Genomic DNA, 25,703 nt, shown 5'->3' on the forward strand with positions numbered 1-25,703 from the left:
TTAGGCCTTCTTCTTCTTCTTCTTCCTTTTTTTTTTCACTCAAAATGCACAAAAAAGAAAAAAAAAGCATCCATCAGTGAAAACAAATCCTTACAATGATGAATCAGTTTTCAGTCTAGCGACTACGACTGACCCGGCCGTGCTCAGTCTGCATCATTTAACATAATGTGCCCATGGAATAAAGCCACATGCAATTAATTTGCTTGTCAAACTCCTTCCACTTTCTTATACATACCTTATAAATCCATAAAGCTTTTTCTTATTTATTCAGCTCTCCAAATACATGTCTGCATGCTGCAGTGGACGAACAATTAGAAAAGCTTTATCGTTTACTTCCCTTCGCAGACAGCTGTAAGCTTTAAAAAAAAGAGAGGAGAGAGACGGAGTTGGGAAGGTGCCCTCTTTTACCCTTTGAGTCAAAGTCTTTGGCCGCTGAAGCATGTTCTTAGCTGATAAGAGGACCAGTTCCTTTTTCTTTTTTTTTTCCAGAAATGGATTTTCATTCTTCAACTCTGTTCTTTTTCTCCATGTTGAGCAATGCAAGAGGAACAAAAATGAAATCAATCACCTGAGGATAGATGAGAAAAACAAGTGGGGGGTGGGGCTCTGCGCAATCGAAGGAATGGTGCAAAAAAATGCATGAGAAACATATAATGCATAGATCAGTATGTGCTATATCATTCGGCGATTACGCTCCTTTTACATCAACATTCAGTGCGCACATTTAAATAAACTGGCAAAACCTCAAACAGTAAATGCTGTGCTGAACATTTCCCTTGACTGCTTTACAGCACGTCATTAAAGTTGTATAAGTCTGATAGTATAGAGCGAGTGTAGCAGACTGTGTCCTCTGCAGAATAACACTGATATATAAGAGACTTTGTCTGAGACTCAGTTTGTTCTGGGTTGGGACTGAGGTCAATGGGCGATTGTTGGTTCCCATGCTTCCAGGTCAGTTCATGTTTATTATTGATGACTCTGTGCTTCTCTCTTCATGCCATCACCACCACCATGATCACCAAATCATCATTAAAATCATCACCATTATTATCATACCTGTATTATCACAGGCCAACCAAAAGTATTTAAAAAAATCATATGTATCATGCATGTCGATATTACACTGGCAATCTCTTTCGAGAAAAAAAAAAAACCTTAGACAAAACTTGTTGTGTTTTTATATGGCGATCAACTTCTGGGTTCTTATTACAGTACGAGTGTAAAGTGCCCCCCACACCTTCTATCTGGAGTTACTTGTCTCTGCCAGTCTGTTGTTCATGATACCCAGAGCACCAACCCCCCCAGAGAAACCATTATGGCGTGAGCTGCCGCATACTGTCCTGGGATATCCGTTGGCAGACTCAGACAGCTGCTTCTGCATGATGGCCAGCGACACTTTGCTAGAGGCTGCCAGGTCTTTCATGGAGATCATCTCCCCCGATAATCTGCGGCCCTCTGTGTCACTGTCACAAGGTCCGTCTGAGTCGGGCGGCTGACCAAACCGACGCTGGCGACTTTTGGAACCCGGGCGGATGGCATTGCGTCTGCCCAGGAAAGCATTAGCGTTATTGCAGCGCTGGCAAAACAGGCAGCTCATTTTCTCCAGCATCCAATTGAGCACCTGCTTGATGACAATAGAAATAACATTGAATAGCGAGTAGATGCAGCACACACCCATTAGCATGAAAAAGAAGTTGGCCACCCTGTAAAGGCTTTGGTATTCGTAAGCCGCGCTCTGGCTGCTGACAAAGTCCCCAAAGCCAATGGTGCTGAAGGTGACAAAGCAGAAGTAGAGAGAGTCTAAGTAAGCCCAGCCCTCAACGGGCGTGTACATGGCTGATGCACAGCAGGAGATGGTGATGGCTGACAGGCCAAGTATCAGCATCACGTGATACACCGAGGGCTTCCATCCTGGCAGGGAGTAGGCTGAGAAGTCATGGCGGATGCCTGGTGGGAGTAGGCCGCTGTTCCTGATTCGCCTCTCCCTCACAGCCTTCATCACCACAGCCAGCAGTGTGATGATGCGCTCCAGGAAGAGGTTAAAGAAAAGGATGGTTCCGGCACAGCCCAGAAGCCCGTAAAAGATCAGGAAAACTTTGCCTGCAATTGTCACAGGTGTCGTCATCCCAAAACCTGCAGAAACAGAAAAGATATCACGCGTTCAGCCATGCAGCAGAGGCCACGACCGGATTTTCACCTACGAGATGTTTGCAGTTTCCTCACAGGAAGTGAGTTTCAGGCCAGGGAAGTGATCCGTGAAAGAAAAATAACCTCAAAATCTAAAAGCGGATTAAATGAGGCTTGAATCATACTTCTAAAACATTTTGCCTAGTAATTAAAACGATGTAAAGCCGAGGATTAGCTGTGCAAATACAAATTATGTACAGAAAGTACTGCATGATAATTTGACTCGATGCTGATATGAGAATGCAAGCTTTTACTGGAAGATAAGTGTCTGAAAAGTCATATACAGAGACAAAGGAACTGTGTGATAATTGTGTTTTGCACTGTGAGAGAGAATAAGGGGAAAGCGATAAAATCCAAAATATATAAATATTTGCCAACAAGAAAAAAATTGATCATAATTTAAAAAATGAAGAATTATGTCCAATAATGGTGTAGCAGCTTATTCAATATTAAATCCTTGCAGATATTTAATGCATTACTTGTAGTATTAATTATTAATAGTTAAATCTTTTAAAAACAACCATTTGTATAGTGAAAATTGATTGTGAAAAACCTTGATTCTGTATATTCAGCATATTTTTATTGCTGTGAGTAAGAAAAATCAAATAACTTAGAAGGATATCGAGAAGAGGATGCCAAAAATAAGCTGAGTTAAGCCTCCTGAATATGCTGCCCCCCCCCCCCCCCCCCCCCCACTTCAGCTGCGTCTGGCTTCCTGCTATCGCCTGATTTCTTAGTCACTTTGAGCGAGTGTGTGGCGAGGAAGTGGTTATTAGAGCAGAGGAGGGAGGATGTTTATGGATTCTGCTGCGTGTTGAAGGAGCACTCCTCAAACTCGAGTGCCACAGGTTTGGCTCTGATGTAAACATGTGTCTGATATCTGGGCATGGCATTGTTTCACATCAGGTCAAATACTTGGAAGAGAAAAGGGTGGAACCAATTAAGGCAAAACAATAATTTAAGTCGTTATCTTCAATTAAAATGAGAGGTAAAATAAATAGCAGAGGTTGGTGCCCATACGAAATGTGCTTATTATTCATCCAGTATCCTATTTTACAAAAAAAAGCATCTGACCAACGTGTCTTACTGGAGCCACTATGGAAACCCCACATTGCAGAGAAGTCGTGAAATCTGCAGTGCATCATATATTTTCCTTCTTGATTAATTTCCAAAACCCGATAAAAATAAAAATTGTGTAAAAAATTATATGAATTTATATGTGCAAAGCATACTCTAAAAAACAGCCAGTACAGAAATACTATGCACTTAAAAAGCTTCTGCAGGAGACCTGCTACATGCATATTCTCCCACTGACTGATTTTTCATGTGCAAATTTTCTGCACATATATCCATACGTATGTATATATACACACACACACATATGTATATATTTTTTAAAAGTGGTTATTCGTATGCATGCTTGGGACGCTCTGTCCAAGGCCAAATTGAACACACACACCTAAGCACACACAGAGTGTCGAGCCCCTTATCTACAGAACAGCAGATGGTATATTTGTCAACAAATAAAATCGTGCTGAAAGATCAAGCAGTTCACTTTCAGGCCAAGGTTAATTGATTTTTCCATCATGGCTATCCTCGTTCTCAATCTTCTCAGTGCATTAGGGCTGTGCTTTACCCCTTTTTCCCACCAGCCACCCTTGTCAAGTAATAAATGACATCAATATCCAGACAATACTTCCTTTATGACAGACAAAATGGCTTTTTTGCCCTTATCTCTAGCACTGAAAACCACTCTCACGCAGGTTTGCTGTTGACACGATGGGTCATTTAGATCAACACTGATTGATACAAATTGCTTTATGGACAACAGGGAATATAAGCCCCACGCGTCCACACATGCACGCCTTACGGGTTCCTACACACACGCGTACGTACGATGGTTTTCATTCCAGACATGACATAATCTGCTTTTGTGACCATTACAAGGTTCAAGTAACATACACCGAAGCAACTGAAAGGTGAGGGGCAGCGATTACCCAAATTAAGCCCTTCAGTGAAATCCTATTTCAGTGTTTCATAGTTAATTAATTAGCAGTCCAAGTCTCTCTAACTGAGCTGAATCATAGGGAAAACAGATTACATCTTCTCAGGGCACACAGAGACAGTCTTCCGCACCGTCTCTCATTACCAAGTAAATTACCTAAGAGAGGAAAAGGCACCAGGCATCGATTCAGTGTAGCATTTCAGAGCCATTACTCCAGACTACTGTGTCAGGACGCATTAGGGAAAACAGGACAATATTAGAAACCAAAGTGCAGGAGAGCCAAAACCAAAAGATCCTAAACTCTGTGTTACTTTTATTCTCAAAGACTTCTTCATTTATTCTTTAAAAACGCTTAAAAATACTGCTGACTTTTGTGAAAACATTAATTTCACCCACTCGGTCTCAGCCAAGATGACTCATTTAATTCGGCCGAACTTGATAAGGCAGAAAATCATACGTGTGCAAATCCAATTCAGACAGAGCCCTCTGAGAATATTTATTCATTAACATTAAATAAAGTATGCTCAACTCAACATAGGAGATGATGTTATGCTCTAATGACTAATGATGCTTACTCACATAATTAGACACCAGAGATTCAACCAGGAAGAAAATGATGGAAACGGCGCCATTAGTATCCATTACTTACCAATGTGACAGTTTTAAGAGGAGAAGAAGAAAAAAAGATGATCTAATGATTATCTGACGGTGGGCAAGATGAAATAGAGGGAATACAGAAATAAATTGCTACTAGACGGTAGTGAATCCAACCTTTTATCACCGAGAGTCGAGTGTAAATCATATTCACTTTGCTGCTGATACAGTTTAAACTGAGCAGCTTTTATTACAGTCCAGCAACAAAGGGTTCATTAAGTCCCACAGTAAAGTTAGGACCTAAACAAACAGCTCTCATCACTGTGTGTTTTTTTTATTTTTTTTACAGATATATCAATGGAGATTACGAATGCTCTGCACTTAACTTGATTCGCTTAGTAGTGTGCTCGCCTCTAAGCAGAAATCAATCATCAGCTTTTGCACTAAAGAGCCACTCTAAAATCTAAAACACTTAACAGACGTTTCATTATCTGCAGAGATCGCTGCACAAAAGAGTTAATAGCAGCTATTGCAGTAAATAACACTGCACCGTTCAATCACTCTTCATGTCAGTCGAGTGACGTTTCCTCTGGCAAATTGAGATGAAATGTGCTATTCAATGCCAGTTTGTGTAAAGAAACAATGAGGCAGCAGAAATTATTTCCTCATAAGCATACAGATGTATTCACTGAAGTGTTATAGTGAGGGATTAGGAGCAATTTTACAGGTGGAGATGAGGCTGCAAATATTGGTTTTGGTTATTGTCAATATACCAGTCAGTCAGTCAGTTTGCCTCACAATACTTTTCAATTTTCAGATCCAATCCAATCCAGATCTGTGGCACTCAAACCAAAGTTTCAAGCTGCAGTAATCTTTTTCTTTTTTACGACAATGGCTTTGATGATTATAATTTCAAAGGCTCTGTTTATCTGGGGAAACCTACAGATAATTATGTTCAAACTCCGCAGTTCCTCTCAGCTATATGAAGTGTTTCAGTGCCATTCTGTGCACTATTACGAAAGTTTTGATTTTATATAACTGCTCTCTTTAGACTAATTTTGCATCTGCAGCAAAAGCAGGTGCCCATGGCTCCTGGAGGTGGAGGGTGGCACGTTATTTTTTTTTATCCTTGGCTCCTCTGATTTGAAAGTCACGAATGTCCTTGGACTATATACTGAACCATTCAGTGATGTATGAGTGTGTCGAAGACAGGTAAAATGTTTAGTGGCAGAAAAGTGTGCTTTTAGAATGTGTGAATCTGGTTTGCAGTGTAAAGGTGCTTTAAGTGCGCAGTAAGAGCAGAAAGGTTCGGGAAAAAAGTACCAGTCCATTTGTTCAACAGTTACCGAATACCAAAACCAGAGTTAAAAGAAGAGTGCAATGCTTTCAAGCGTCTTTAAAAATCCCCTAGGCAGGTTACGTTGCGACAATTATAAAGGCAACAGAATAAAATTCACGAGACAAGCTCATGAAACCTCTGAGTGAGCACTCGTGCCCTGCAGGTGGAGGCATTCAGGAGCTCCGTGTTCCTCAATGTTTTCCACATCTGTTTGATTTATTGGTTTCCCCGTCTGTGGCTGCAGCATCTTTCACTTTACTTCCTGTTTAACTTTCAAGCCAGGTTCCACATGTTGCCCCCTTCCTTTTCCCACCCCTCGTTAGCACCTTGATTGAGTTCACCTGTACTTCATTATCCCTCTTCCCTCCCTCATGTTTTCTAGGAGCCTATATGACAATGCAGCAGAGGAGGAGGCTATGAGTGGCCTGTATGACTGGAAACTGTTTCAGTTAATTACAAACCCATCATTAAGATTACAACTGGGTATTCTGGTCTGACTTAGACACTAAACTACAAATGAACATGTTCCTGCGATGAAAACATTCATGTGGTGTGTGAGACAGTTTCAACTCGCTTCTTTCAGGGGCAGCCCAGGTGGTGCTGGATAGTCTGAGCACAACTAAGGAATAAATATTAGAGCAAAATTCCAACTAGGAGGCTGACATACAGATTTTTTGCAAGATTGACAAGTAGCAAAGGTCAGATTTGCCTTGTTTTGGGTTATATTGCTATTTCAAGGCTTCTGCGCCAATTAAAGTTTTTTAAACTTGGTTGCAGCTATTGGAGGGGAATATGTTTTCCTAAGGATCCATATTTCTTGTTGGTTCTCATCACATAAAGACAAATACTTTAGATTGTTTCTATAACTTTAGAATCTAACGTTAGCTCACAGAGGTTCAGGAAATCTTTTGGGATTGATGAAACAAGTGAACTGATTGGTCAGCAGGAGGTGAGTTTGTGAGTGTTGATCTCTTATTGCTAACATAACCTGCTCTGGAGCACATTACCATGGCAATATGCTCAGATTAGAGTTAACTTTCTTGTTTGATTCACTTAGCCCTAAATCCTACTTCATAGTCCAGGACAGTTTGCCAACTGTCCTGTTTTTCCTGGGACATCCCGTATAAAGAGCAAAATTGGTTCGTCCCTTATTATATTCTACCTTAAATGTTGCGTATACTGACCTTTACCTGCAACGTTGCATACAGTGTGTATTTACACTATGCCCAGCCCTGTTGTGCATTGTGCTTCTGGGACACCAGAGTGTCCCTTATTTGATAGTTAAAAAGTCGCAACCCTAAGTACAGGCTTCAGCTTTGGTCTGTTGGGACCAATTTATTACTTTTATTGCAAATGGCAATGTCTTCCTGTAAGTCTCTGCTCCTGTCAGGATAAAAATCTTTCATTATGCAATAAGGACGATCAGTCAGACCAACACTATCGATTTAAAGTAATGCTTGGTCAGTTCGTGTTTTCCCTATAAATTGCCACCTCTCTGTGCGTGGGATTAATACACATTAATTCTGATAGAAAACCATGCAAACACTCCAGGCCCAAATAAAAACTGGAAATATGATCTAACTGTCAATTCAAAGAAAATTATGGTGGAGTAATCTAATCCATACCAGGTGTGTGCAGTAGAGCGCACCTTGGTGCTTGTGTCATATTTAATCAAAGGCCACTTTAAACTTTTATAAAATAAAGTTTCCAGAAAAAGGGATATTGATTTAGTTTATGGGGAAAAAAGCCTCATAAGGCCAGTCATCATGAAGCTGAGTGCATGTCTTATGTTACAACCAGTCTGCATGGACCAAGGTAACGTCAGGTAAGGTCAGAATTAATTGGCTGCACCAAAATGGATAGAGAAGACACAATGCAAGGCAAATATAAAATAAAGCCAATTCAAGTGGGTAAAAGATCCTAATGGAAATCCACAGGAGAACGAAGGGCAACTAAAAGTGCTGTATTTTCACTTTATATATATATACGTGTATATATGTGTATATATATATATATATATATATATATATATATATATATATATATATATATATATATATATATATATATTTGCTTCTGAGGGTCATTTTCCTCCCACACAAATCCTTGAATCCTTTAAAATGGACACAGATTCAATATATGACTGTTTTGCAAAGCAAAAATCTCATCCTGGCATCCTATTGGCCAGTGTCCCCAATTAATGTGCTTAAAAACAAACTCTTACTCAAAACAACTGCTTTCCACTAGTGGGAACAGTCCTAAATTTGCCCGATAAGAGCTGGAGCGGAAAAATGCCACGCAATGCCCTCTGATGGCTGTGTTTCTGTGACAAACAGGAAATCATTAGTCACGGGCGCGGCGTAGTGGGGGTCTGCAGAGAGGACAGAGGGCCGAGGAAGCAGCAGCATGGCCAGACCTGAGACATCAACGCCACACCATCTGCTGACGAGTTGCCAAGATTACTGGCAGACTGGAATAACAGGAATGTTCACACTGTGCTGCCAGCTTTACAAAAAGCAGATGATAGAGTGGACGCAATGCCAAGTTTTGCTTGAGATGTGGCTGCGTTGTTGTATCTGTTGACTGCATACATACAAATTAAACAAAGACTGTAGCATTATATATTTAAAAAAAAAAAAACCTAAGCCAGGGTGCCTGAAGCAAAACAGCCTGGATTTGAATTTCACACCCGTATAATTTCTAGGCAGTGCATTACTGGTATCTGTTCTTCAAGTCAAAGGATTGTTAAAGAGCGTTTTGTGCCACACCACCCTATTAGAAGAAATATCGGACTGACGTTATCTGCAAGAAACCTTTGGGTACCATTCATTAAAGCGGGTCGATGCAGATATAAATCACAGAGTAACATTTTGTGCAAATAATTTACACACAGTGTGAGAGATAGCAACGTAACAGAAACCTGAGCACAACCTGAATATTTTTCTCTGATTCTTTTATAATTAAATTGGCTCCCCCATAACTGAATTTGGTCTGGCTTTTTATATCGTGTCCCAGCAGTTAATTCACTGGCAAAAAGAGCAGAAAGGACTGATGACTCCACTCTAGTCTGTATTGATTTGTTGTCAAAAGAAAAAGGAGGTGGGGGGGTGTTGCATTCTCTTTGGATGCGCAGCACATTTACTCTTTTGTGTTCAGTTTTCACTCTGGTTTTCACCTCTGCGGCATGAAAAAAATTAAGTCAGGACTTGAATAAGGAAAAAAAAAATCAGGATTCATGTGGCTGCAGTGTTTATTTGCAAACAGTAACAGAGATTTTGTTCCTTCTTACAGCTGAGAAGTCCTTCTCTCATCAGTTTAATAGCTTCTGGCTATGGATCTAAAGGCCATGTTCTCGTGCTTCCTATTATCTTGTACTGTGTGCACTGTAAATATTTGAATAAAGGCTGCACAAAACTCTCACGTTTAAGTCTGCAAAGTAAACACACCTGTCCAAGTGGAGCACTACAACCCTGTGATTAGTTTGATAAGCCCGCGTGTTCAGTTAATAGGTTATACACATGTTATCCTCATACCGTGATGGCAAAAAGAAAATAAAGTGTTACATATCAGGATCTAGTAAAACAAGAACTATCGTGCCCTTAAGAGGTGTAAAAATTATCTAAATACTAAAATAAAGACTTGTAGAGTCACTTTTAGCAGTAGTAACATCATTTTCTGCATGACTTTATCAACCTCTCACATCATAGATGAGAAGTTCTGGCTCTCTTCTCTTCATCACTGGTTCAGTTCATTGAGGTTTGAAGGCATTAATTTATGCACAGCTTGATTGGGGTCAGGACTGACCGGGTCATTGATTCTTTTCTTTTTCTGACATTCTGTTGTGGATTTTGGATAATTGTGATGTTACATAAGCCAGTCCCAGCTTTAACTATCAGATAGATGGCATTTCATTTGAATACTTTGGTATACAGACAAGTTTATGATTGACTGCAAACAAACCTTACTCATCACGTCCACCATCGGTCTTGACAGTTGATATGAGGTGTTTTTGTTAGTGCTGTACTATGTTTACTTTAGTCTCATCTGTCCAAATGACAGAAGTCTTGTGATTCAGATGCACCTTTGTAAGCCTAAGTCGTGCTGCCCAGTCCTTTTAAGAGAGAAGAGAATTTCTTATCGCCACCCCAAAGAAAACCATAATTGTTCAGTCTTTCTGTAATTGTACTGTCATGAAATTGAATATGTTAACTAAGGCCTGAGGAGACTGAACCAGATTTTCTGAGCATTACACGATCTAACCTTGGGGTCAATTTGCTGGGATGTCCACTTATGGGAAGATTGGCAGCAGTCTGAAGTGTTTTCCACTCGTAAATTATCTTTTTGATTTGTTGAACGATGGACTTGAACTTTTCTGAAATTGCCATATAAACCTTTCCAGACTGGTGGGCAGCAACAGCTTCGTCTCTAGAATAACTGCTAGTGTCTTTCCTTCTTTGGCATTGTGTTAACATACATGGTGCTCACACTTGATCATGATCAGTTAATTAAATGCATTAGTTAATCAGCACCTGGCTGCTACTTACCCTCTTAACTCCAGTAAGCAGGGAGCAGTAAAGTTGTACTTAATTTTTCACACACCGCTTTTGCATTTTGCCTTAATTAAAAATAAATAAATAACAGCATGATATAACATGTTATATGTTGTCATCTGAGGTTGCATTTATCTAATTTTAAGACCTGAAAAATCTCATGTCTGCATGTCACATTGTGTATGTCTTTCTCAGCTCTGCTGCATTAAAAAAGAAAAAGAAATAAATGTAGCAACTGCTTGGGGTCAGCATAAATTTGCTTTAATGACTTTTCCTTTCCTGCTAACGTGAAAGCTCAGGCTATAAATTAAGGCTGAGCAGCTACAATAATGATGTTTGATCATACACAGGGAAACAAGAAGCTGGGAGAATGGATGAAAGAATGCTCTGTTGCACACAGTTAAGCAATGTTTTACTTTATACTAAACAAATGTGCCCATTGTGAGAGTGGCTGACTGTGCCACAGGCTGCCAGCTTGGAGGTAACAGAAGAATTTGTGAATACCCTCAGCTGTATCTCATCCTTTACTACAAGGGTAATAATTCTTTCAATATAAAAATAAAAATCCATGACAAATCAATAATTAGGTGGCAACAATGAAAGATTTTATATTAGAGAGAAGGTCTGTTGAGTGATTTCAGTCCATTTGATCGCTGGCAAAAACATACAACCATTCGCTCTGTGCAGGGCTGTGATATTAAGCTACAGTCAGACGAGCTGGTGGTTGGTGTAGACGCTCATTCAGCTAGACCGAATGATTATTCTCACGCTAAAGAACATTTAAGGACAGTGTTTGGCCTAACTCAGGTTATTTGGTCCGTTTCTTCATCTTTTAATCTAATAATGATGATTAATCGCATGAATAAAGGTCAAGCCCCAAATATATGCTTTTGTTGTGTTAGCTCTGTTTAGCTCCTTAAAGTGAAAGTGATCAGATTCTAGAGAATTTTGGTTAATCCCAAATCTGACATTTAATCAAACACATTCACATTAAATGATATTTCAATGTATTTTTTTTATTTATCCACTAAAGGATGCAATATTGGAGCATGGCTAAGTGCTGTTCTCCCTTTTCTCTCTGCTCTTACACAAGCAGCCCCTCCATTACACGAACAGACAGATGGATGGCTGCCAAATCACAGTGCTCACCAACTTACTGTTAGCTCATTAACATTGATAACTATTTATAAACATGACCCCAAGATGCAGATAAATGTTCAACTAGTGCAAAAACTGATTTTTAAAAAAGCTTGATTCCTGCTCTGAAAGTGGGTGCCTCACTTTTACTGCATCAGAGGTTGCTAACCTACCAAAAAAAGATGCAGACTTTTTCTGCTTATGGGGAAATTTTGAACTCTCATAGCTGCAAGTCAGCAATGACTACTATGCTTCAGTCCCAGTGGGTTGCCAGATAAATTGGCAATGATCAAAATGTTATCAGCAGGTAAAAAAAAAAAAATTAAATGAATGACTGTAAAAATTAACCCTGACACAGAGAAGGTCACAAGACTTCAGAGTGCAAAGAACACAGAGAGTTTTATCTTCCCAGTGCCATGTTGCTGCAAAGAGCAGAATCAGTGAATTGCTAATCAGCTTGAGGAAGATGAAGCCCAGCAAATTTGCTGTGTCCTCTAAAATGATCTTGGTATCACTTGGCCGTGATGGTTTACGTCTGTGAGTTACTGTACGTAGGCGAGTACACGCCAAGTCAGACCAGATTTATGACCTGCTGCGACAGAGCACAGAGGTGTGTACAGCCTTTCTGTACAGCAGCAATTAACTATGATGGAGATTTATTGAAGCTTAGGCTTCCCAGTAGGTTTGCCCTATACCACAGAAACACACATGCACATGTATTTCTGCATCACAGTGGGAAGCACTTTCGAAGAACATGATCTGAGAGAGTGGAAGAGATGAAGGGATAAAATAAATGAATGAAAGCAGCTATTTCTTATCTGGACACATTTTAATTCCAGTCTTTTAATTTTGGTTTAAACTTTACTGCTAATGTAACTTTCACCAACATGTTTAAAAAAATAACTTTAAAGCAAAAGTTCAACCCCTCTCTTCTTAGCAGTTGCAGGTCAATCTCAAAATTACGATTTATTGTTAAGTCTTTAGGCAGGGTTGTAGCTAAGCAGCTTTCTTGATAAATTTTAGTCTGTGTTTTGTACTGAAACAGCTCTTCTCAGAGTCTTCTGTGATAACTTGTTACATAGTGTTCAGTTCAGGCTCTCTTCCATTTCTCTTGTCTAGGGTGTGCCACAAGGCTCTGTTTTAGGGCCCTTATTGTTTCTGTTACATCTGCTCTGACTTCAGCACATTTTAAGCACTTTTAAGGACATTTCTTATCACTGCTATGTAGATGATTCACATATATCTCTTTTAAGCCCCAAGATACTTCTAAGTTTCAGATCTGCAGCCTTAAAACTATGGATGCATCACACCATCTGCCATCATTGGTTCATCCAAGCCAGGTCCAGTTATGTACTTCTGTGTAACAGGAGCCCATATCCACAGGCCTACTTCATTTACAGAATGAAAATCAAAGCAGCCACTGGGGATTCTTCCCGCTGACAAACTGGTCAGCTACAGATCAAACCTAGAAGTGAACAAAGTTTGCCTTCAGAGGAAAAGCTATACCTCAGTGCGGAAGCCAACATGTTTCCCAACTTTTACTTTGAAGGCAAATAGTTTCCATTTTTAGTTTGTGTTGCACTTTTCACAATTTCACTACAGAGAGTAGCTGTACGGTGTTTAAAGACACTTTCATCACTTCCATTCAAAATACTACTGCAATCATATGCTAGAAACTGAAGCAATCAAAAAGAGGTTTTAGCCAACCAGTTAGGAAATATTTTTTTTCGCAAGAGGTGGTTGCAAGGGAGTCGCTAACTTGTCTTTAGGTCTGTGTTAGTGGGACTTTTGAACTAACTAGTTGCGATTACTCATTTTCCCCCCCTGACCAGTACCAGCTAGATGGCCTGTGGGAATGGTATCTTATTCCCTTGAGCCTACATGTCACCATCATTGTCACATGTCCAAAATGATGGAAAAAATTAATGTTACAAGGTTAGTGATCACTAAATAATTGTTAAGGTACTACTTTAAATGTGAAGTAGCTGATGGCAAAGCTAGCATATTAGCATGTCTACAAGCTATTATAGTGAGAACAGTAATACAACATGTCCGTGTCAGCAGGATGACTCTTTGTTTTACTTTGCAACTCTGTATGAGTTGGCAAGTTATTATCTTGTAAGCCAGAGAACAAACATTGTAATATCAAAGATCCCAGGACTTGGGGAGTTGTATGTGAAAAAATAATCACTTTGGCAATCACTTGCTAATAGTAATGATAGGGTAGTACAACTAACTTTTATTTAGCTTCTTATTATGATATTGTGCATACTGCTTCACTGTCACCCTGCAAAGATTAAACAGAACAGAGCTATTGATAATGTTATTAGTAGCACCTATAAGGAGTCAAAGTGACTCCTGTCAATCATGTCCCATACATGATTGGGACTGAAAACTGTAAGTTTGAAAATGAAAATAATTTGGAACTGTGGATTAGAGGTTACAGTCGTCTGCACCCCGTCTCTGCTTGAAGCTAGAAACAACATTTAGCTTCAATTTAGTGACCAAACTAATCTTCCAAACTCATGTAATAATTTCCTGCTTGTCACCATAAGTCCACCCTCTAGCCTTCCAGTGCCTTACAAAAAATATTGCATAAGGAAGCTTTAGGGCAAAAATGAGACATATTGCATTCCTGTATTATAGACAAAATCCCATGCAAGTCTTATGCAGAAGTGGTACACAACAGGTTTACTGAATCCCTAGTGAGACATTTTTCTGCACCGAGGGTTTGGACTAATCTAAAAGGACCCCCAGTGCCTTTCATGTGACTGGGGACTCCCCTTTTTCCACTTTTAACAGTGACATTTCCTCAGAGTCACTGAGCAGCCACTGAGATCTAAAGAAAGGAAAGGGGAAAACCAGAAACAACAAAAAGTCATAACATACAGCTTCGAAAGAACTGATCTTTGAAATTTTTTATCGAGTGTGCAGTTCAGCAGTCTATTGTTTAACACAGTGGCAGTGATACTCCCAAAAACTTACAATATAATTTAAAAGTGACTTAATTAATACAAACCCAATTCCACAAAAATTGGTATGCTATGTAAAATGTATAGAAATGCAAAGAAATAGATGATGATTTGCATTTCTCAAACCCCTATTCTAGTCATAACAGAACACAGAAAACCTTTCAGATGTTCAAACTGAGAAAGTATACCATTTTAAGTAATTGTAAGGTTATGTTTAATTTAATGACAGCAAGACATATCAAAAAAGTTAGGTCAGGACCACATTTGCTACTGTGTAGCAGCCCCTCTTCTTTCAACATCAGACTGTAAACATTTGGAAAATGATGAGATCAGTTGTTGGACTTCTCAGAGAGGAATATTGTCCCGTTCTTGTCTTATATAGGCTATATAGGCAGTCCCTCTTTGTCATATTTAATTCATTTCAACGTGCTTTGAATGCTTTCAGTTAATGAAAATTCTGGACTGCAAAAAGGTCAGTTCAACTCTTCTCCTACGAATGCTGTAGCTGTTGTAGCTGCTTCATTATGCAGCTTAGCATTTACTTCCCGAGATATGCAAGACATGTGGATTTGAGCTGTGCCAGGTAAACTGTGTTTTCCAAAAAGAGTTTCAAATTTTTATTCGTCTGACTGTTTTCCACTTTGCCTCTCTACAAAGAGCTTTGACTTTTCCTGTTGCCATATGGCTTCTTCTTGCTATCTCTGCCTGTGTTTACTTCTGAGAAACTCTGCCTCTCGGAGACGCCCTTTTTGCATCTGATCATTTTGCTTACATGTTAACAGGTAATCCAGTGAGGTTTTTTTTTCATGTTTTCTACGATCTTGTGAATAAAATATGGGTTTATGACAGCTACAAATCATTGCATTTTGTTTTTATTTACACTTTTTTTTTTTTTTAAAATTAGATCTCAGTTTGATTCTCATCTGGGTTTTTTATGTTGTGGTGTCTTTTTTTTTTAGCCTTTTTTGGGGGGGTCAATTTTATTGTATTTTTATATTTTGCTGTTGTACTTAAATTGGACTAAAATCGATATATGGTTCGTTTTTGTTGTTTTCAAACTCTCTTGTAAAGTACATCTCCTTTTAAAAAAAATTGACAGTGACTAATATACAGCAACCCAAGTTTTTCAGAATTGGGGTTGTAAATAGAAAGAAATGAGACAACGGTGTTAAAAGAAGGAATATGTCCGGCGCAGTGAGATCTGAGACTGACGGGAATCAGCATTGTTTGAGACACTCTAGCAACAGTGCTGAAGCGAGAGACGGACAACAAGAACAACTTGAAAAATTGCTGTGCAGCGATTTTATCCTTCGCAGATTGCAAACCTTTCCCACCTACCTCCCAAAGGCACATTCATAACATGCACCAACAGTAACAACAACACAGATGGTTTTGTCCCAGCGAGGCAGCACGAAGTGGTTAATCTAAATGGGAACACGACATCAAAGCAAAAACACAGCCTGCCTTCAGGAATCCACGCACTCCATCATGTGACATTTCACACTGCTTAAATGCCAAACGCACGCTTCACCAGACTGAGGTGACATTGTCTTATAACCTCAGAGGCACATGAACTAAAAGGCAGCACAGTACAGAACAAATTTGGTTTGCACATACATCGGGCCTTGGTCAGAGAGGCATGGTGACACAAACCTCACAAGTGTGACTCAGTGAGACTCAATGAGACTGCCAAATTAGCACTTTTTAAATTGGCACCAGAAGATGAGGAGAATAATACCCTCTAAGCCATTAGGCCTAATTGTCTACTAACACTCCAGAAACGCTGAAGATTATAATGTTTCTAAATCTTTTCTTACATTGATCATTACATAACACGCTTGTAGCTTTCTTGAGTTAACAATTTTTTTTCTAATCGTCACCTAGTTATAATACAAATGCAATATAATGCCAGAATGGCTTTGATTGCTTTTTGATTGCTGGTTTATGAGATTACAAAGTGATTATTTTGAAATAATGAGTGTTAAAAAACAAACCTGTCCTTCTGCAGAGGAGGCATTAAGTCAGATCTGCTGCTCATTAACAGGAATCGGTTATCGCTCTGCTGGACTGAATACATCGTGGTTTCACAGATACTTTTGGTGTTGACTTTTAGAAAAGTTGGCAGAGTAATGCATATTCACACACTGCTTCAAAGAATAATTTTCCTGTTATGGGATTCATGAAATAGAGTCATAATCTGACTATAAACAAATTCACAAATTCAGAAACGCTGCTGAACCAACTTTGCAGCCCCCAGTTCAGTAGAGGGACTGACATATTTTGTCTATGTATCTCGTTTCATGAAATATTAGACGACTGTCCTGGCAGGTGCGCTGTATTAGCATAGCAGGGTATATTTGAAACTCATTTGGGCAAACAAAGACACCTTCAGCCAGGTTTTGGCAAAATTAAGAGCGCTGTCACCTGTCACCTGGTTTGGGCCTTTCTGTGCCTGCGTGGATTTCCTCTGGATACTGTGCAAGACATGCAAGCTAGCTTAACTGGCGAATCTAAATTGACCAAGCATGTAAGATAAAGTGTTAGAATCCCCTAGAATAAAGCACTCTATAAATAAATGGTGGTCAATAAGAGAGTAGAACATGCTGTAAACATCATACTAATAATCCAACAAGCATCGTTTTCTCTTGTGTTTTAATATCTCAACTAGACCAGTCCAGTAGTGACTTTCCTTTTTAGCTCCTTCAACCACTCAGGGCACCACCTGGTCCTTAAGCTGTTGTGTGCTTTAATATGTTCACCAACTAATCTCTAACATTGTCTGTCCACTGTTTAGAGCTGGACATTGTTTGGACATTGGGGGTTCTTTGCTAATTAACAGCTCACAGGAAACAATTAAATGAGCCTCTCAGTGAGACTAAAAGACTAAAAGATCTAAAAGCTAAACGCAGCTAAAACACATGAAGAGTTGACGGGAAACCAGAGATTTATGCAGTATCCCTCTCTGTGTAACATATAACGCATAAAAGGGATTGCTAATGTCGAAATGTTGTTTAATGCAACTTTAAGTTACACTTGGTGTTCTCAATGTGATCTGACACATAAATACAAAACAGGGCTTTTATGGCACTTATTATGTTATAATATCATCATAACACTACAGTAAGCTCAAAGCCGTCAGGCTAATGAGGACAGTTTGTTCGTAATGATCACATTTCATCTCAGTAGCTACTCTATACAGCCAGGATCAAGCAGGATTATGTGATGTCCATTTCTGATATTCCTCTTAATTTTGAAAGTTTTCTGCAGGTTCAGTGAGGATTTATTTAAAGCAAAAGAAACTGCATGTGGCTCTTTTGTGTGCTGTGTGTTAAACTGTACTATTTGTATTGTCTGCCTTTGTGGATATAGGTGTGATAGAGCAGGATGCTGCAGTGGCTGCCAGGGGCAGGACAGAGTTTATCCTCAGGAATAAACAGTGCAGACACAATCCAAATTTGCAGCTGAATGTTATGTTACAAACTGCTGAACAACTAACAGCCTTAACCTGCTTAATAACTCCCAACAAGCTAAAAGTTCTCAATCTAATTGATTCTCTTCCCTCGCAGCTTTATTCTCAGGCAAGTATTTTCATTGCCAGCACTGTAAAAGTGACTAAGGGTTTCCCTAAATGCCATTATAGGTACTCAAAGTGAGACATAGAGGCTCTCAAAAGACTACAGAGAGCTGTCCTAATTGGCAGCTAGCATCTATCAATCAGCCCTGAAGGCTATAAATAAGCCATTTTATTGATGCAACTCTTGTGCCCTCCTTAATGTGAGTTCAAACACAGTAACCAGAAAGATGGGGCAATACAATACAACCAATACAAGAAGGCTGAAAAGAGTCTAACAGTCTATATTTTCATGCTAGACACACATTAGATACTTGTGTGGGTTTTTTTTTGAGTGTGTAGGTGGCTTTGAGTTAAATATGCATGAGCTTATAACTTTGCTTCCACATTAATGCACTTGGCCCTGGCTGTACATGTCCCATCCATTCCCACTCATCACACAGAAACTCCGCTCACAGGAAACATAGATAAACAGCTGTTCAAGAATTCATGATAGAAAAGTTCATGTTTGTAGTCGGAGTTCACCTGTCAGAAATTTTACAGATGTTTCTCTGACAGGGCTTCTCAACAGGGAAATGCTTTTTGTGCCTCAAGCTTGTTTTTTTCTTATTGTGGCCTCCCCTTGAGTGATTACTGGGCCTAATCAGAAGTGACACTGAATGGCAGCACTGTGTGAAGTGGTCATTATACTGCTGTGTATATGACAGGTTAGTGCTAACGTTGCTCACCAAATCAAGCATATCGAGCAGCCATGCTCAGCTGTTATCCCGGCAGCTGTTTTCAGTTCCAACCTACATTAAGTGACAGCTCAGCCGATACCTTTCTATGCATCCAACTGTCAAATCTCATATGGGTCATACTATTTAAGCCCATTCACTTTGCAGCCACCTCCACCTCAGCTCATGCTATCTCAGATTTAATCGGTGTCTTATCTGACGCCTGCCCCATTCATTCTGCTCTCCCCGCCTATCGCCTCATACAGGCAGAAGGCAGATGTGCTCCTCACAGCTACTCTCGTGCATAAATGCTGGACAAACTTTTATTTCTTCTTTTTTGAACAATTTCACTCAAAACCAGAAATGTGCAGCTACAGAAAATACAAAAAAAAAAAGTCAGAGTTTAACCAATCTGAGAGAACACCAGAGATTTCAATCTGGGCCAAAGTGCTAGTTTTGTTGCATTTGTTCAACATACGCTTTGGAAAAAGCCGCAGTGGATTTGATACTTACTGCAGCTTTTTCAAAAATTCTAAAACAACACAATGTGTGCAGCACCGATGGCCAATGAACCCAGCCAAATCCCGGGGTAAAGAATGCATCATGTGGCCACGGCTTTATTTCATTCTTCAAAGTGATGCTATGGAGGCACATCAAGGGGAGCAAAGAGTCACTGCTGATTTGAAGCCTCTGCCACAGCAGAGTCAGAGGCGGGAAGTGTTTGGGAGGAAAGTCTAGAGTGCACAGGGGGATGCCGCTCTGATAAAGAGTTGTGTGGGGAGGCCCCACAATCCCTTTTATATCACCATCTCACAAGCATGCAGAAAAAAGTAGCACACAAGCCAGAGGGTTGGGGTGGGGGGGAGTGGGTTGAGATCAAAGGAGGATGAAATGCTTGACAGAAATCCATGCAAACACATGAAAAGGAGAAAATATTGTAGAAAGTATCATAACATCATTCTTTTCTCCTTCCCTTTTCCCCCCCAAGCTGCTGAGTCAGTTTTTATCATCAGCCTGTTGGGTAAAGAAAGCGATGCAGACAACTGGAGTACAAAGGCTTTCAACCTGCCACAGACATGTGCACAAACACAGCTGCTGTGGTTCCCTCCCATGACACGGTGAGCTGAGTGCACGGGCTCCCCGAGTGCTCTGTGTCTGTGCCTTTGTGTGTCTGCGAGCAGGAGGTAGAAGGACTAACAAAGCTCTCCTGACAGGTCTACAGTAAATAAAGTTGTGACAGGTTCCCTGCTCACGTGGATCAGCTTTCTTTTATCACTCCCTATGCCACAGTATTCAATTAAAAATAGTTGCCGAAGGTGTCACACTGTATACGCAGAGTGTGTTTGTGTGTTTAGCCCAAGGTCAGAGACAGACAGCTGCTGGAGTGTGTTCATTTGCTTGTTCGCATTCACTCACTCGTTTACTCACTGTAAGCTGTGGCTCGGCTTTATCTGTCCGGGGTGTGGTGTGATGCTGGTGGTGGTGTGAGGGGCAGGTGTGCATGATTGGAGGGGGGTGTTGGAGCCCATCAGGCATGCAGTGCACCACAGTATTGGCCCTCGGGGTGCCCTGGGAGGGACACTTGCTCTTTTCTGACCTATTGCACAAGTAAATGTTAAATGGGGAGGGGGCGGGGTGAGAGCAGAAGGGGCTTCTCATTGACATTCCTTTTGGTTTGAACAGAAACGTGGCCAAAAAAAAAAAAAAAGAGTTGCACCCGTGGGTGCTGTCCTATAGCCAGGGAACTCATCCCTGTTCCAAATGGCAGACAAGTCAGATGCCGTCCCCGGTGCCAAAGTCCCTCACAGCCAAAATGTAACACATGATTGGAAAGAAAAACACAATAATTTGGATCATTTATTCTGCATGTAAGCCAGTGGAAAGAAAGCCACCCCCAGGGAAGCAGCTCCAGTTTATGTGACATCCACACAAAAAGTAAGGATATCAGTATTTACCATGAATACAATTTAAAATAAAACACCTCTAATCCAATCCAGTAACAAAGACCCATTCAAGTGTTTCCTGTCTTCACGACATGGGCTGACAAGCATCCCTGGAATTTCTTCTTCTTTTATTAACACAAAGCTTTATGTGGGCTTGGCATGTGTGTGGTTTTATGTAGAATAGCCCTAATGCATATTTTCCAACATGTATGCTGTCGAGAGAACAACATGATGCAACCGATTGGACCAAGAGGTCAGGGAATTTAGTGAATGCTGCAGAGATCACCCACCTATAGTCGACACCACAGTTCCAACAAAATAAAAAGCCCCTGTAAAATCCCATCTTGGCCTCAGAGCGTCAGCCCGGATTCCGGCGGCGATGGCAGCCTCGTACTCCCGCAGGAAGGAGTTCAGCTCCTGCAGGCTTATGTTGAAGGTCTCACTGAAGTTGAGGAGCGTCCCGTTCCAGCGCCCGTGAGCCCGCAGCTCGGAGGGCCTCTCTATAGCCGAGAAGACCGCAGCGCCGCACAGCAGGTACACTAAAATGAGGATGGCGAGCAAAACGAAGCGGCCGTTGTCCTCGTTGAGGTGCAGGGAGCGGCAGTCTTGCAGTCGCTGGCCAGGCATCATCCAAATTTCAGCACCACTCGCGCGTCGGACAGCGACAAGCTCCACATCAGAGACGGCATTCACTCGTCTGTAGGTATCCTCTGGAAGTCACTGTCCTGCTCTGTGGCTCCACTTCTCCGGGCAACAATTCCTCTCCCGACACGTTGTCTCATTGTAGTTGTGAAGTGATATTATGTATAGCTTAAAAGCACAAAGAACGACCCCACTTGTGGATTTAAGTCCGCACATCCATCAAAGAGTTAATGCGAAAAGCCGCAGGCGCCTAGTTTCATGATACATACATTTCCCCCCCTCTCCTTGTGGCAATGCAGTTGGCGTAAAGTGGACTGCAGCTTAAATCCAACCGAGCGCGCTTCTTTTGAGCAAAAGCAAGCACTAGTATCCACCGGGTACCCCTCCTCCGTTGCACCAAAACGATCCCCCACACAAAAGATCACAATGACGCTCGAGATTCTCTAAGTTACAAATGAGTGCGTCTAAAAAAAACACCACGTCCCTCCTTACAAGTAAAGTCTTCTGTTTCCACACAGGCTTGTTCTGCAGGAGTGCGGAGCTGTCGCCTAAACGTGGGCACTGGCGGTAGCACAGTGCATCCCATCAGCAGCGGGTGTTGTGAAATCTCTCATCGAGCAGGGGGTGTGCGTTTGGCTGAAGATAAGCAGCATCCCCGTATGCGTCCTCAGATGAGGTAGTCTTCAGATCTCAGGATTTACATTTTCACTCCGGTGCAGACGCTATCTTTTGCCATGGCACTGTGGCTACTCTCTAGAAACTCACTTTCAGCACAGTGGGCGCAAAAGCAGAACCAAAATTAAGCTATACCTCCTTAAACTAAACTATTCCTAACAGCTTCAGCGGAGAGTCAGAGGCACAAAAATGTAACTGTCAGAAGAAGAAAAAAACCGGTGGAAAAAGCCATACCTTCTCAATTAATCAAATATTCATTACATGCTAGTTATCTGCTTAATGTTAGAAATTATGGCTTGGCGATGATGCCGATTGCAATTTCACAGATTCAAAACCGCCATATTCAGCGCACGGTGACTCAAAAAGAAGAAATCGTCACACAGGAGGCGCCAATAGCAAAATAATACTAAGCTGAAAAATATCTCCACGATTAACTGATTATCAAAATATAGAGATTTATAGAGTTTTAATTAAATAAATGAAATAAACCTCGACAAAAGTAAGCAACAATACTAAATAATACTATTTATGACTTTACTTATAACTTTACTTTTTTTTAAAAAATTCCACCGCTGGAAATAATGCAAAACAAAACAAAAAAATGATATATCCAGTGTACCTATAACATAAAGTAAGAAAAAAAAACCTAAAGATAGTCGGACATGATCTCACCCCGCTGTCATCCTTTCACTTGATCCGAGTGAATAACGACCCAGAAAAAAAAGACCTGATGGTAAGATGGAGATTTAAAACGGTTGTCGTTTAAGAAAAGATGGGGTGGAGTTGGGGTTGGCGGTGGCCACATGTGCTAAAATCATCTGCCAAGAGCAGGTCAAAACTTTCTTCAGATCACGGCTGAGTAAACTTCTACTGACCCCACAAGGTTCAAATTACTCGGTTTCCTCTGGGTTCAGTTGGTCAAAATCAATGTCGACCTGGAGAGCTGCTGATCCATTTAAATACCCGTGAAAATATCGACTGAGGCTTTAAAAAGACCTTATCCAACTGAAGAGGAAGGAGCCACAAACAAGCTGTCACTTCAGATGTCATAGGCTAAGCTGTCTTTGATAAAAAAAAAAAAAAATGAAACGTGTGAATGAGAGTGAGGCTAATGAGAAAGAAAAAAACATATCCCGTGAGAATCAAGTCGAAAAAGTGGGCGTTGAATCGGCATTGTTGTGACAGGCAGTAGTTAATTTTCTAATGAGTTGACAGTAACGGGGTTGCATAAGGTGGCTGTATTGATCATGCTTTCTAATCTAGTTAATTGGCTTACAAATATGAAGGCAGACTGCAGAACAAGGGCACACTGCGCACGGTTATCTCTGCTCCTCTGAGTCTGTCCTTGTCAAATCCAATCTGGAGCTCAAAATGTAGGAAAGCCCAGGACGGAGATATGAAAGAAGACATCAGTGAAATGTTGTGTCTTTGGCACTGGCAGGAGTCACATCCAATCATAACTCTTTGTGATATAAAAATATGTTGTCAGAAATACCAAGGTAAAAAAAAAAAACTAAAACACTGTGTAGTGGTGAGTAGCAACAACAGGAAAATACAGGAATATGGTGAGGGAAAAACCAAGAAGCAGCATGCTTACTTTTTGATGTTATTCCTATTCTCCACCCACCAGTTTCTTTTTAGGGTCACAGGAGGGGCTGTAGACTATCCCTGCACTGACTGCTTAGAAGGCAAGGAAATCAATACAGGCATTCAGACATACAGTACAGAAGCTCATTCATACCTGCGGGTCATTTCGAGTCTCTGTTCCCCCCCCCTGACTGTGGGTGGAAAGAAGCACCTATGAAAAAGGAACTAATCCTGGGTCACTTTGTAGGCAACAATAATATTAACTTTTGAGATACAATATGAATCATTTAGCTGATGATACTTTGTTTGAGCCGTGGCATTTAGAAGCAGTAAGCACAGGCTAAAAATATATTCACAAAAGGAGCATTCACGTAGTTCATCTCCATTTCAGATGGTGCAGTATTAAAAGTTAAAGACTAGCTGACGGTTAGCAAACACACACACACACACACACACACACACACACACACACACACACATATATATTTATATATATATATATATATATATATATGATGGTGATAGTGACGGCTAACCCACCGGACATAGTAGTGGACAAGCAGAAGAAGATGGTCGTAGTGATAGGTGTAGCAATACCGAATGACAACAATATCAGGAAGAAGGAACAGCAGTGGCTTGAGAAGTACCAAGGGCTCAGACTACAGCTCGAGAAGATGTGGAGCGTGAAGATAACAGTGGTCCCAGTGGTAATCGGAGCTCTCGGTGCAGTGACACCCAAGCTAGGCGAGTGGCTCCAGCAGATCCCAGGAACAACATCCAAGATCTCTGTCCAGAAGAACACAGTCCTAGGAATATCTGGGATACTGCACAACTTGTGTAGATCATTCACAAGTGGCGTTTCCACACGCCATGACTTCGCTCTTCTCGTACATGTCCTGTACCACCCTCACATATTTCCTGGCCACTCCTGAAACTCTCATGCAGTACCACAATTCCTCTCTTTACACCCTATTTTATGCTTCCTCTAGATCCACAAAGACACAGTGCAACTCCTGCTTTCGCTGTACTTCTCCATCAACACTCTCAAAGCAAATGTCGCGTGTGTAATGTTGTTTCTCAGCATGAAGCCATTCTGCTGCTCACTGAGCATCACCTCTTTTTTCAGACTTGTTTCAACAACTCTTTCCCATACCTTCATGACATGGCTCATCAGCTTTATCCCCTGTAGTCACTACAGCTTGTCACCCTTGTTCTCGAAAATCTGTTACAGTACATTTCTTCTCCATTTCTCAGGCATATCTTCCGTCCTTATTTGTGAGACTACAACTTCAACGCTGCAGCTATTTTACAAGGAAACCACACTGCAAAAAAGAATCCATCCAGCCAGCCAGTCAGCTGTTATTGATAAGCAATAACAGCTGTAAATCATGTCTGACACTAATTCTTTATTGTAACTCTGGGAAGTTACTGGGGCGAAGAGTTGTATAGCAATGCTAAATAAGTGTTACCTACTTTCTTTTAGTGGTTTTTAGCTGTTAAATTTGACTACTCATTACCCAAAGCACAGGGCAGAATATATATTTGAAAATGGAAACTCTTTTACATCAATTAACTGAGTCGATTCTTTAGGTTAGTGTTTTCACTGTGCGTGTGAAAAGGTAAATGTCCTCCAGCTCAGGCTCACATACCTTAAGTGACCTATTAGAGGAATTACAGAGGGCATGTGGGGAAGACAGAGGAGAGACAATCCTTTAGAGTGCAGCAACGAGGGGCCCCGCAGTGAATAAAGATGAGGAGACAAGGGAGGACACACATCCCTTTACA

The 25,703-nt window shown here is 40.7% G+C and overlaps 1 protein-coding gene across 1 annotated transcript; it reads right to left on the reverse strand.

The window, feature by feature from the left end:
- Nucleotides 1-140: 140 nt before the first annotated feature.
- Nucleotides 141-21,730, reverse strand: kcnk12 (potassium channel, subfamily K, member 12). Its single transcript, XM_006800811.3, has 2 exons — nucleotides 21,305-21,730; nucleotides 141-2,133 (listed from the first exon to the last, which is right to left on the reverse strand). The coding sequence occupies exons 1-2, from the start codon at nucleotides 21,642-21,644 to the stop codon at nucleotides 1,241-1,243; spliced, it is 1,233 nt and encodes a 410-aa protein (XP_006800874.1). The 5' UTR covers nucleotides 21,645-21,730; the 3' UTR covers nucleotides 141-1,240.
- Nucleotides 21,731-25,703: the final 3,973 nt, after the last annotated feature.

The sequence above is a fragment of the Neolamprologus brichardi genome, chromosome 13 (assembly GCF_056152115.1).
Source record: "Neolamprologus brichardi isolate AB-2024 chromosome 13, ASM5615211v1, whole genome shotgun sequence".
NCBI lineage: Eukaryota > Metazoa > Chordata > Actinopteri > Cichliformes > Cichlidae > Neolamprologus > Neolamprologus brichardi.